General features: G+C 44.6%; 1 protein-coding gene across 4 annotated transcripts in view; it reads right to left on the bottom strand.

Annotated features, from left to right (window-relative positions):
• The window catches only part of DGKA (diacylglycerol kinase alpha), an 81030-nt gene that overhangs the window by 36003 nt on the left and 30908 nt on the right, over positions 1–14119 (bottom strand). For 3 of the 4 annotated variants that reach the window (XM_053375252.1, XM_053375254.1, XM_053375253.1), the window contains one exon: positions 2358–2446. The exons of the other annotated variant lie outside the window; for it this stretch is intronic. In XM_053375252.1, coding sequence (XP_053231227.1) covers positions 2358–2446 — 89 coding nt within the window. The remainder of the gene's footprint in view (positions 1–2357; positions 2447–14119) is intronic. 4 annotated transcript variants of the gene reach the window in all.

Raw genomic sequence — 14119 nt, 5'->3', positions numbered from 1 at the left:
TTCTCCCTTGGTGGCTTGTATGCCTGGAGCTGCTTCCTAGAACACTCTTCCTACTTTACTTGACACCCCTCCTCAAAACCCAGCCTAGTAAGTCTTTGGCACAGCCTCCTGGACCCCATGCTCAAGAGCACAGGTGTGGAACATTTGGCCCTCATGATGTATTTTTAACTACAGCTCCCATCATCACTGACCATTGGCCATGCTGGTTAGGGCTGATGGGATCTGGAGTCCAGGAACATCTGGAAGGCCGCACAGCCCACCTACAGCAAGGGTGTAACTCATATACATATATTTCTTTATTATTTTCCCCTGCCTCCACTTCCAGTGTTGCTTACCTTTAGGTCAAATTTTGTCCTTAGGGACAAAAACTCTTGTCAATTTGTGCAGCACCAAGCACACTAATAATTAAATACTAATAATTAATTACTTGCTTTTTTTTCTTCAATAGACAACAACCACAAATGGCACCAAATTTACTCAAAAACAGAAAAAGGACCACAGACAACCTAAACACCTGAAACGGAAAATCCGCATATGAACACATCCTTCCTTCAATTTCTATGCACACAACAGAGATGCAAGTAAATACTGTGATGGGAACACAACAAATATAAAAGGCCATTTACGTGCACACACCCTTTGAAGTCGGAAGCAATCAGCAAAGTAGTAAAATAAAAGGACCGTGAGGAAGCTAGGATTTCCCATTTCTGCTCATGATGGGTTACTCTCTAGCTACAACCATCTTCTCCAAGAAACATATTTGGCCACAGTGTCTTGCTATCTGGTTTCAAGCCCAGCCTTCCCAGGCTGCTGAATGGGATACCAGCAGACTTTGTCACTATAACTAAACCGTGAGGTGAGTGTTTTGCCTTCCCTCTCTATCCCAGCCCCATAAACATCTAGGAACAGAAAAAAACGGGGAAGAGTGTGCTTATTTGCTCAGACATGAGGCCTCACGTTGCTAAAGATTTATAAGGCAGCTTTTTCTTCTTCTTCTTCTTTTGCCTAGATTCCCCTCTAAGCATCTGGAGGGTTTGCTGAGTTTAACCCTTATTTAGTATTTAGAAGGAAAGAAGAGACTTAACCCTTTGTGGTGGTGTTCTGAGCATTACAATCAAGGAGAAATGTACACTGGGCGGGCTCTAAGGCATTTTTTTAAGCAGAGCAACCTGTCCTATTGTGCCTGATCCTGGGTTTGTTGAATGTAAGTAGGATTCCCATAGCTGTTCCCACCAGCTATAATCCCCATCCATCTCAGTAATTAAGCCTTGTGCCTTCTGTTATGAATTGCTACAGCTTTGCCCCATAGACTCACTGGAATCTTTGCTCCCTGTCGATGCCTGTTAATTGGCCCTTTCAGGCTCTTTTCATCATCCCTCAACATTGCTCATATGGGTATGCATTCATGTTCATGATACCGTTAGTGTTAAAACTCTTGTACATGTGAACAGTGTTCAATACTAGCCAGGTACCAAGCACATTTTGCACCTGGCTATCAACCACTTGCGACCAAGTGAAGATGCCTGTGTGTTAGGCTAGCTCCTGACAATCTCCACCATCTGGAGGTGCATGCCTGGGGATCATTGGATCTGGACTGTTTTCACACACTAATACTGCATGCTGTAGAATTCTACCGGTTATATTTTATCTGCACAATTGGAATGGATTTCCAGGAACCAAAAGGCTTTTTTTGTGCAACCTGAGCAGGAGCAGTCCCCATTAAGAAAAAGAGGTCGGAAGAGGCCAATATTTATGTGGACTGCCCCTGGATCAAGGGACTTTTCTTCTTTTAAGTTCTTAAAGTTCTTAACCTAGCTCAAGGTTGTCATCTGAACTAGCCAGATGTTTAACTGAGAATCAATCAGCCAGCCCACCATTTGAAAAATAAAGACTTTAAAGCCATCTTACCCAAAAATGACAGCTAGACATTCCGACTGTAACCTTGGTTTAAGGAGTCATCTGGCGCCTAGCTTATATATATACAGTGGTGCCTCGCAAAACGAAATTAATCCATTCCGCGAGTCTCTTCGTCTTGCGGTTTTTTCGTCTTGCGAAGCACGGCTATTAGCGGCTTAGCGGCTATTAATGGCTTAGCGGCTTAGTGGCTATTAACGGCTTAGCGGCTTTAAGGAAAAAGGAAACAAACTCGCAAGAACTCGCAAGACGTTTCGTCTTGCAAAGCAAGCCCATAGGGAAATTCATCTTGCGGAACGACTCAAAAAACGGAAAACCCTTTCGTCTAGCGAGTTTTTCGTCTTGCGAGGCATTCGTCTTGCGGGGCACCACTGTATATATATATGAGTTTCTAACACTACATGTGAATCAAGTTAACAGTGAGAAGAAAAAGTCCTTCTAACCTGCTTCTGAAAAATGGAATCCCCAGGCACCTAGGATCTTTCGGTGTGGCTCCTTGTGGAAAAAGGCAGGTGAGCCTTCTGGGTCCAACCTGTTTGTGTGAAAGTGAGAGGTAGGAAGGTAATCAAAAGCACAATCCTAGCCATGTCTACTCAGAAGTCCTACTGCATTCTCATAAACATGCTAAGTTTAGTAGACTGAACTCTAAACTATGACACTAGCATAAGTTCAGTCTTCACCAGCCATGTTTTGGGATACCATCAGTACAGCCATGCTGCCTGGGGCTGATGAGAATTGTAGTCCAACACATCTGGAGGGCCCCATATTGGGGAAGGCTGGTTGTATAGTAAGTTAGTGTGATTTTCCTTTTGCATCTCCTTTCAACGTCCCCCAAATGGCAAACATTAGGTTGCAACTCTCTGTGCTCTCCCCACTGGTGAGAGGTGCAATTTAGTGTTCAGATGTAGGGATCCTCAGCCTGAGGGGCTGTTCCTGCTCCCCGCTTGCACCATTTGCAAGAGTTCTTCCACCCACTCCTTCCTCTCCATCACCTAGAAACCAGATTTCTTGCAGAACAAACACCTAGGGCTTGCACCGATCTGCCACTTTGCAGATTCAAGGGGACTTCAATGTTTTTCCGCCTTCAAGGATCCCATGAACCTAGATTAAACCAGAATCACACCTAATAACTCTGAAGATGTTATATTTCCATCTGTGGCTTATGCGGCTGCTGCATCTGACAGGAGGTACAATAAGCCACCTGTCGGGGGTAAGACCCAGTTGCCTGCAGTTCAGTCAACGGAAGCAAGTCTCTCTCTCACACTTTATTTATCTTGCAACTGCATCTTTTTCTTTGATCCTTTCATCGCACGCTGCTCACCCCCACCCCCGTGTTTCTGCAAGCTGAATTACGTGGGCTGTCCCCTGAGGATGCATTGCTAGTGTTTGTTTGCCACACTCAGACTTACTTTTGTAATTGGAAACCATTGCAAGCAATATTAGAAAAGCGTAACTGCGAGAGCGGGAAGGAATCAAGAGAGCAACTATAGCAGTGGAAAGAAGTGTGTGAAATGATTATTCCAATACAAGACCTTCCTGGCTTATCCAGGGGTGCTGCTGAGCCAGGGTTGGATTTAGGTTTGATGAGGCCCAAAGCTACTGAAAGTAATGGGGCCCTTTTTATGTCCAGCTGTCCTTTGTCAACAACAAATTGTCGCTGTTTTTTTGTGTTGAATATATGTTATATAGTAATTTATGGATCTAATATAGGGGTCAGCAAACTTTGTCAGCAGGGGGCCAGTCCATTGTCCCTCAGACCTTGTGGGGGGCCAGGCTGTATTTTTTTGGGGGGGGATGAATGAATTCCTATGCCCCACAAATAACCCAGAAATGCATTTTAAATAAAAGCACACATTTTGTTGTTGTTTAGTCGTTTAGTCGTGTCCGACTCTTCATGACCCCACGGACCAGAGCGTGTCAGGCACTCCTGTCTTCCACTGCCTCCCGCAGTTTGGTCAAACTCATGCTGGTAGCTTCGAGAACACACAGTCTACTCATTCTACTCATGTTCTACTCATGTAAAAACACGCTGATTCCCAGGCTGTCCGCGGGCCAGATTTAGAAGGCGATTGGGCTGGATCTGGCCCCAGGCCTTAGTTTGCCTACCCATGACCTAATGAGTATCTAAAGCCATTTGGCACTGTTGCTGCATGTTTTATTTTATTTGGTTTTTATCTTATATTTTGGAAATGTACATCCAGGTTGTTGTTTTCCTTTAAATTTTTTGGGGGCCCCCAAGAGAGTGGGACCTTAAGCTATAGCTTGTTTAGCTTATACATAAATCCGGCACTGTGCTGAGCTGACAGGGAAGTACTTGGCAGGTCCCTGCCAGGTCCCTGCTCTGCAGAATGGGGATGTGGGGGAACAAATGAGGAAGGCTGGCTTACCACGTTTGAAAGTGAAGTAATAAACGCTACCTTCTGAAAAGGCTGTGTAAAAGACCATTAAGTCTAGAATTACCTAACTGTAGAAAAAATGAAAATGCTATTCCATGAACGCTGGTCTAGCTGTATTTCATATATACCACCAGGGAGAATGTTAACTGCAGTCCAGCCTTTCACACGGAACATTATAGAGAGTGCAATTTCCTGCAGTAAATTGTATACCATATCCAATGCTTTATTTTTTTGTAGGAAAAAAAAATAGGTGCCGGTATTCACAATAAAGTTCTTACAGAAAATTTGAACATTCGGGGGGGAGGTGCCAGAACTGCATATCTCTGAGTACCCCCAGAAAATAGCACTGACAATAATGAATATAGCATGAACCTATGTGCAACTTATTTATTTCACAATCAGCACTTTATTTCTGTTCTTCTACATCAGCGGCCAGCAAACTTTTTCAGCAGGGGGCCGGTCCACTGTCCCTCAGACCTTGTGGGGGGCCGGACTATATTGTGGGGGGGGCGGAGAAATGAATGAATTCCTATGCCCCACAAATAACCCAGAGATGCATAAAAGGACACATTCTACTCGTGTAAAAACATGCTGATTCCTGGACCGTCCACAGGCTGGATTTAGAAAGTGATTGGGCCAGATCCAGCCCCCGGGCCTTAGTTTGCCTACCCATGTTCTACATGATTGGACTAATGAAATATATAATTGATATCAATATGAACTGTATGGCTGAGCTGTGTTGTAATACTGTATTTTGTACTGTTAATGTTACTATAAAAACTAGCGAAAAAAATCTATTTTAGAAAGCAAATAATTACCTAACTGCACTACCGGGTTGATCGGTTTGTTTCAGAGTGTTCCAAGGTGTTGGTACTGATCTTTAAAGCCCTAAATTACTTCAGATCTGCCTAGTTACAGGAGCATGTTGACTCTCATACAAACAGCGATGTGGGTTTTCTGGAAAATTCTGAATTGGATTATCTCCCCCAGAAAACAGACACCACTATTTGTAATTTGATTAGAAAATGTTCAGTTTGCACAGAGTAATTTTCTGATACCCTAGAGAATGATCTTATTTAGCATGACGTTTTACTTGTCTGCTTTATCTTTTGAAAAGTTGTCTCTTTGTCCACTCTCTATTAATTTGAACACTATTTGATATATCATAACAAAATTTTGCATGATGGTTCCTGAGATCAACGAACAGGTTTTTTGTCTATGTTTGGATACAACTGAACACCGTTTTTATTCAAGATGGCAAACTGATCCTTTCAAAACTGCATTGATTTTGACTGCTGATTTCTCTTTTGTTCGTTTCTTAGAATATTCAATCAAAGCTGGGCGCTTTTCATTAGTATTCAACAAACAAAGCTGAAATCTTTGAAAACTGCCAGGCTTGCCTAAAATTGCGCTGGCATCCTTTTGCTGTTACAAGTGAACTTACGAAACTGAGAATTTTCCACAAGTGAATAAAGCACCAGCAAATTTTCCGTTAAATGTTCTGTGAATTTTTTTCCGTCGTGCATCTTTGCAGAGAAACATCCTCACACTGTTAGATAATGCCAGTTCCAGGTGTGTGGGTAGGAAGAGGCGGAGCTAGCTGCTATGGCACCCAGAGGGCGGGGCTAGCCACCCGCAGGGGCGGGGCAAGCATCCCAGAGGGGCGCCGCCCACGGCGAGCGTCCCAAGGGGACAGCGTGGCAATGTCACCCCCCTCAGGGATGACACCCAGGTCAGACCACACCCACCGCATCCCCCTTCCTCCGCCAGTGTGGGTAGGGGGACTTGTGTAGGAAGCTCTCAATCGGCTCCCTCCCCAATTGTATCTATCATGTCTTCTCCACCACTGTTGCTGCCCATTTGCTTCCCTTTCTCTCTGGCCCCAGCCCAAGCCACCTTCCAGAGGGAGAACCAAACCAAAGCCCATACAGGTTACTGTTCCTTCTTCTCCTTTCTTAGAGAGGGCAGGTGAAGAGGCTGCAACACAGAAAGGGAGGAGGTGGAGGCCCACAAGGCTCTAGGAATTGGCAGCAAGCCTTCTACTAAGGTGTGGGCTTTGGCAAGTGCCCAAAGATACTGACTGCCAACAATAGCCCTGCTCTTAGATCACCTAGGGAAGCCCAGCTCTGCGTGCCAACACTGTCGGTGATTAGGCTGGCAGTTCCAACCAACAGGACTTTGCCTGCTGTTGATGTCACAATGCAGAACTCTGTCCCTCAGGGTGCCTGCGAAGCAAAATCTTTTACTGCTTTCCAAAGAACAGCAAAAGCCTTTTCTTTTTCAGAAGGCACTTAGGATGCTGATGCAATGTACTTTTAAATGCACTGCTCTTAATTTTATTTCGAGATCATTTTTGTGATTGAAATTTGTTAATTGGTTTTGACCCACTCAAGGATTTATGGCTTTCTTTAAAAGAGAAAGGTGGGCAAGAATATACTTAATAAATTATTCACTCAGCTCCCAAATAATAGTGCCAAATCCAATATGCAGTACTTCTGCCCACGCACATTTTTAACAACACCCTCATGTGTCATTTCAAAACAATTTGATGCATGGTTACACGGCACCACCATGTACCTACTTCCAGGGAAAATGAGAAGACGTGCATTAAGAAGCGATAAGAAACAAATAAAACAACTAGCATGGCAGGGGCAATGCTAAGCATTCATCTCCTTTGTTCTTAGAGTAAAATAACTGGCTTGTGACACCACAGTCAGTTTGAGCATCGATGTGCAGCCAGCCCCCTTGATTTCAACTATAATGTGCAATGCTTACATTACAGTGGTACCTTGGGTTAAGTACTTAATTCGTTCCGGAGGTCCGTTCTTAACCTTAAACTGTTCTTAACCTGAAGCATCACTTTAGCTAATGGGGCCTCCTGCTGCTGTCGTGCCGCCAGAGCACGATTTCTGTTCTCATCCTGAAGCAAAGTTCTTAACCCGAGGTAATATTTCTGGGTTAGCAGAGTCTGTAACCTGAAGCGTATGTAACCTGAAGCGTATGTAACCCGAGGTTCCACTGTACAGTTAAGTGTGACTGTGGATTCTCTTGCATGACATCATTTGTGGGCCTTAGGTCTACATTTGATGTGTAGAACCAAAATTGTTAAGTGTGCGTGTTTACAACTGACTGACCTAATCACAGTCGCTCCTCTCCTGTCCAATCATGACAGGCAGGTGAGAAGCAAGGAATGGGCACAGGAGATATCTGTAAAGCAGAGTTAAATAACCTTTTTCAGTTCAGGGGCCACTTTCCCGGGCCACATACCAGCGATGCGAAGGGCCAGAGACAAATGTGGGTGGGTTAAAGTGGGTGGAGCAAGTAATATAAATTTCATCATCGTACAGCAGGCTAGTTTCTACACTGACACTATCCTCCCTCTAGGCCATGGGTAGGCAAACTAAGGGCCGGCATCTGGATCTGGCCCAATCGCCTTCTAAATCTGGCCCGTGCACAGTCCGGGAATCAGTGTGTTTTTACATGAGTAGAATGTGTCCTTTTATTTTAAATGCATCTCTGGGTTATTTGTTGGGCCTGCCTGGTGTTTTTACATGAGCAGAATGTGTCCTTTTATTTTAAATGCATCTCTGGGTTATTTGTTGGGCCTGCCTGGTGTTTTTACATGAGCAGAATGTGTGCTTTTATTTAAAATGCATCTCTGGGTTATTTGTGGGGCCTTATTAGTGGGGCCTGCCTGGTGTTTCTACATGGGTAGAATGTGTGCTTTTATTTAAAATGCATCTCTGAGTTATTTGTGGGGCATAGGAATTCATTCATTCCCCCCCCCCCCACAAAATAGGACACATTCCATGCAGACAACAATATTTGGGACGTGTAGCAGGGCCTGTGAGAGGGTGTGGTCTGTAGCAGGTCTGAGGTTTCCTGCCCCTGCTGTAAAGAAAAGAGACAAGGAAGGCTCTCTTAGATTTTGCTTCTGGCTTTGAAGTGGCAAGAAAGGTGAAATATGAAGGTAGGATGTGTGGGCTTTATTTGTTCCCATTACCGTTGCCTTGTTTTCCACTGAATCATGCTCCCTGCTAGCTCTTTCAAGGCAACACAGTTATTGTCCTCACCCTTGCAGACCAGAAACTTTCCCTCCCAAACCTCTTTATAATCAAGTGGGATCCTTCCGTGTGCCTTCACTCTCACAGAGACACATGACAGGCCCTGTGGTTGGCAATCCAAGCACGTAGAAAAGGAAGAAAATTTAGGAAGAAAAGGAGCTCTTTTCAATGCCTTCCCTTTGTCAGGCTGCCACCCAGCATCCCCTCAGTCCTGAGCCATTCCTTAAAGGGCTATGGTGGTGTGTTGTGAGCAGCAACATGCGCCTGAAATGGCTATCTAATCCTCTGAGTTTGAAAACTCCCCCAACGGGTCAAGAAACGTGGGTTAAAATCAGATTGATGCTTACCTATTTTGCATCTGTGAAGCCCTTCATCGCCTGTTCTGTTGTTCACTTTTTTTGCCTAACCCCCACACTGCGGCCTTAGCACTGCCAGTGAAGTTGCAATAAAATAAATAGAACCTGGAGACAGACAATTTTTAAAAAGAGACTTGTGAGTGGTCTAAGGGAGGCACCGCTTTCCAAAGAATGCACACATTCCTCTTGCTCCTTTGTCATCTCTGGTCAAACAGATTTTTTTTTAAAAAAAGCAATATGATAACCTGCTTATTGTCAGCAGCGGTGAATAGCGGGATGTGCGCATACACTACTATCAGCAGTCCCTTTCTGGAAAACACAGATCGATCTCAAGCTTAATGTTGCAGAGGCTGTGCTAAACTCACCCCACATCATTCTCTGCTCAACCACCTCCTTTCCTTCTCCCACAGCTGTTTGTTACTAGCACAGCGCGTCTTTCCTCACCATACCCCACACTCAGGGCAGCCCCGCTGCAATTTGCAACAAGGAAACAACACCAGGTGCCCCTTCCTGTACAGGTCTGCATATGGTTGTGTGCTAGACAGACAAATGGGACACACAGCTTAATGTCGCAATGCACCCCCATAAGAGACAGCCTGAAAGAGAAGTCTAGTAGCACTGTTCAGGCCTCAGTGAGGCGGGGTGGTGGGCAAAGGGAGCAGGAGAGGATCCTGGTTTAGGGCTGCTGCCAGCTTCAAATCTGAGCATTTCATGGCTATATCCTGTTTAACAGAACATTCATCCCTATTGGTTTGCGCGAAGTTTGACAACATGGGCTCTTCAATGAGCATTCATTCTGACTAGTTTACTGGGAGGTTAGACAATGTTGCATCAAGCAAGTGGGATCTCTGTCACTTTCCCTATCACAAGAAGTCCAGTTTTCGGATGGGGGGGGAGTGAGACTGTTGTGCAACCTGAATGTTGGTTTATGACTGAATCCCACCAAGAAATAGCAATAGTCTGGAAGTGCCCATTGTGGTGAATGGAATGGGCGATGAGTTTTGGTGGTTGGTTCAGGAGTGTGAATAGCAAAGTATGCCCTTTCCCCTCACCTCCTTTTCATCCAAATTTAGTGCAAGGAGGGGAGGGTTGCTGATGTTGCTTTTAAATCCTCCTGGATCCCATCCAGTAGTCCATTTTACTACTTCCACCCAATCTCCACTCTGCCTCAATATTCCATATATCCTGGAAGCTCACAAGTCCTGTACAGATTTACATACTTCTGTGTATCTATGTACTTTTGATTTTGGGTGGCCCTGTTTCACTTCCAAACCAGAGGCACTCAGCTGGCCAAGTTCACTATTTGTTTAGTTAGAACAACACAGCTGCCATAGGCAGGTGGAGGAAAGAAAGGTCCAAGTGATGATGTTTGCCACTGGCTTGTTCATCAGGGACAACAAGTGCTACATGGGAGCAGGAGGACAGCAAGGGGCAAACTGCACTTCTCCCCTAACATTTCTACAAGGAAATAGTGTTTGAAGAGAAATCTGTGGAGGACTATTTTTAGAGGAGAATTCTCAAAGCCCACTTGTGATTTATCCCCTCCCCCCTGAAATTTGGAAAGGGAAAAGCATCACTGCAGCCTCTCGTGTGTTGTTCCACCCCCCATCTAAGAGGTGTCCAGGTTCCTGCCTTGCTCTTCTCCAGTTGTTCTTGTTGCTTGTCCCACCTGTGGATTTTCAGCCAGTTTTGCATTCCCTGAAAGAAGGTCATGCAGCAGCTGTCTCCACCATTTCGCTCCCTCTCCCTGCCTCATACATACACTCAAAAGCCAGGTGTCGCACAATGGGGAATATTGATATTAAATAAAGCAGGTTGAATCTGCACAAACTACTCTGAGAGCACTTCCAGATGACTTGTTTATTTAAGATTCGTTCTGATTTGTTTGCACACTTTCCAATGCATTTTTCCATCACTTCCTTTCCCTCAAAAACTCCAGTCTCCTTGGGAAATGGGTTTGCTGTGCAAGACTTCACAGCCAACAATAATCGTGCATTTGTCGGGATGTGGCTGAATCCTACCCAAAACCAGTGATTGTATCTGGGCTGGGAGCAGTCAGATCCCAGGGCTGACAGGTTGCAAACATCGGCCAGGCAATGATGGCTTCCATTAGAAACCTCACTTCAGCTACATGGCATCCGTTACCCAGGGTGTAAGCATGCCTCAAGGATCAACCGTAATTCAAAAGCAAACACACCTCTTTCCTGTGCACAGTGCCTGTGTGGACTTTGCACAATTTCAAAGGCAGAGCAGACATTTGCTCACATATTGAGAAAACAGTGACTGCTGACAACACCTAAGACAGCATACTGATAGGGTATAAAAGCAGGCCTTCAGGCTAGATGTGCCTATGAGAAACAGTCACTCCTAGGGCAATGACGTAGGGTGATTCTGCTCCAAAACTGGGTCACTCGTTTTCAGAAAATAGAAGTCTGCATATTTCTATGTATTTTATTAGTTCTACATAACTTTATCAGCTTTCATGAGTCAGGCTGTTAAAAAACATGGAATTTCAAAGCACCAAATGGCCATTTCTGCTACAAGAGGCTCTGGCAACTCCTCTGGGGTGGAATTTTATAGCAAGGTTTTAGCAAGGCAAGGCATATAAATTAGGAATGGAGAGAAGGGACAATCAGGCATACATTTCAAAGCTTTCCTCCATCATGAAGGCTTTTCAAAAGAAATGGCATATAGTTAGCATTTCATTACATTAGCCTACATGCTAAAATGCTCAAGATGCCACACAGGAGCAATCCATAATCTAAATCAAATGTTAGGGTGGTTTTCTTTAAATCACCCTTTATCACTACCCACTACCTCCTTTCATTGCAAATATATTGGGTGAAAAATCCCTTAGCACAATAGATAGCAGATTCTATACTAATGTGGTGAGATCTAGGGCATGAAAAATGCTTAACCCCCCCCCCATATGCCTGAGGACCATTGCCACCTATGGATTAGTGCCAGGTTTATTTTTCCTAGTTAATTTCTGAACAGGAAGTACGTTTATTTTCCTAAATTAAAAATAACTCCATTGGGAGGTTATAAAGTCCTGTGATATTTGCCCAACAACGGGCCCCTGATCTCTTGAGTAAATGTGTACTTTGGCATATGCAGATTTGTGTGCACTGTAACTAGGCTCTTGAACAATAGGAATATACAGACGCTCTCAGCACTGTGGGGCCGCACTAGGCAAGGTGCTGAGAAAGATACAATTGACTCACCCATGGTTTTTCATTTAAAAAAAAAAAAAGTTCCAGCAGTCATGTGCATCCCCACCTGCAAATCGGATTGGAAAAGCAGCTAGAATGCAGAACTGTTAAATCATTTCACCATGCTGTTTGCTCAATATATTGATCCCCTGAAACTACGATGAGGGCAAGCATGCAGGTATCTTGATAATGTTTCTATGTTTTCCCTTGCATGACAAATAAATCCTGGAGGGCAATTTCAAATCAGGAAAATCTAGGGAGGGGAGAAGTTTAAACACCCCTAACTCCAACACCGCTTCCTGTTCCTATTGAGCTAGCAACCTGCCACAGTAGATCTATGCACAGTTCTCCCAGCATCTTTGTCAAGTGGGGGAAGACAGTTGCCCAGGTACACCAACACATTGCCCCCACCTGTAATGGCTCGGGCCATTTTCCTGGAAGAGCCAGTTGTCTTATCAAAATAGAAGATGAACTGCTTCACCCTAAACCAATCAGGGAGGTTTATCTGAACCACAGAGATGACAAGTAAGATATAGAAAGTTCTTGGAAGTCTGGGGCAAGAATGAGTTATGTAGAATGGCACTTGAGCATCTTCCAGGTTCTGGTCAGACTCTCAAGAATCTCAGATTTTTAATCTATGTTGTTGCAGTGACTGCTGTTCACAATATATTGGCAAAATATTCTTATTCTATTTACTGTATTCTTATTTGTAATACTGCTTATACGCAGTAAAAAGAAGTTCATTAAGTTTCTAATATTATGATTTCCAACCTCAAATACATAAAAAAACTCCAGCAACTAATTCCAACTGCTTACATTTGAGAGTTAATGGCTTCTACAAATATTGCAACTTATGTGCACAGGGCCCACCAGCTGTAATTTGGCATGACGGTCTTCAAACTTTTCAAACCCAAGAGCTTAGTCTATATACACATTTGGAAACTCACTTTTTATTTTATTTTTTATTTTACCATATACTGTAGCTGTACGGTAGTGGTAGTGCTGCTGTTGCGATCCACTTTAGGTGACTTTGCAGTTGTGAGTTCTGACCTGCTAGTTGAAGGCAGGGCTGTCCCAAGGCATTTTGACACCTGAGACAAACCACAAAATGGCACACACCCCTCCCTAAGGGAAGAAGGGGTGAGTGAAGATCTACACCAGGAACTACCTGGGAATAAAGATCTACACTGGAAACAAAGTGGGGAATCCAATCAACCTTACCTGACAACTGAATTGGAAATCAATGGAGGGGAAAGGGGACTGCTCTGAATCACACCAGGTGGGTGCAGACCCCAGAGGGCAGCCCCGGCCATTTCCTCCCCAGGGCTGGGAGGAGACAGTGCCTCCTATTCCCCAAGAGGCTCCAGTACAGGCAACATTGGGGGGGGGCTGCTAAGGAGGGGCAGGTCCAACACCCAAGGAGGATGCTGCAGCTGTCACTGACACTGCAGTAGTAGTAGTGGGCAGTGCATTGCTTGGAGGCTGAATCTGCTGCCCCTTTGGATCCTGCTGCCTGAGGCTGTTGCCTCACCAGGGTGTGCCGGCCCTGGTTGAAGATCAGCAGCTTAGCACACATATGCCCAACACACACAGACAGGGGTTCTCACCTTTAAATAAGGAAGGAATCTTTATTCTCACTGCAGATGGTGACAGCAGTCACAAAATTAAAAGACTCATGCTTCTTGGGAGAAAAGCAATGACAAACCTAGACAGCATCTTAAAAAGCAGAGACATCACTTTGCCAACAAAGGTCCGTATAGTTAAAGCTATGGTTTTCCCAGTAGTGATGTATGGAAGTGAGAGCTGGACCATAAAGAAGGCTGATCGCTGAAGAATTGATGCTTTTGAATTATGGTGCTGGAGGAGACTCTTGAGAGTCCCATGGACTGCAAGTAGATCAAACGTATCCATTCTGAAGGAAATCAGCCCTGAGTGCTCACTGGAAGGACAGGTCCTAAAGCTGAGGCTCTAGTACTTTGGCCACCTTATGAGAAGAGAAGACTCCCTGGAAAAGACCCTGATGTTGTGAAAGATGGAGGGCACAAGGAGAAGAGGACGACAGAGGACGAGATGGTTGGACAGTGTTTTCGAAGCTACCAGCATGAGTTTGACCAAACTGCGGGAGGCAGTGGAAGACAGGAGTGCCTGGCGTGCTCTGGTCCATGGGGTCACGAAGA

Source organism: Podarcis raffonei, chromosome 2, assembly GCF_027172205.1.
Source record: "Podarcis raffonei isolate rPodRaf1 chromosome 2, rPodRaf1.pri, whole genome shotgun sequence".
Taxonomy (NCBI): Eukaryota; Metazoa; Chordata; class Lepidosauria; order Squamata; family Lacertidae; genus Podarcis; species Podarcis raffonei.
Note: the sequence above shows the minus strand (reverse complement) of the source record. Positions and strands in the feature narration are given on the sequence as shown.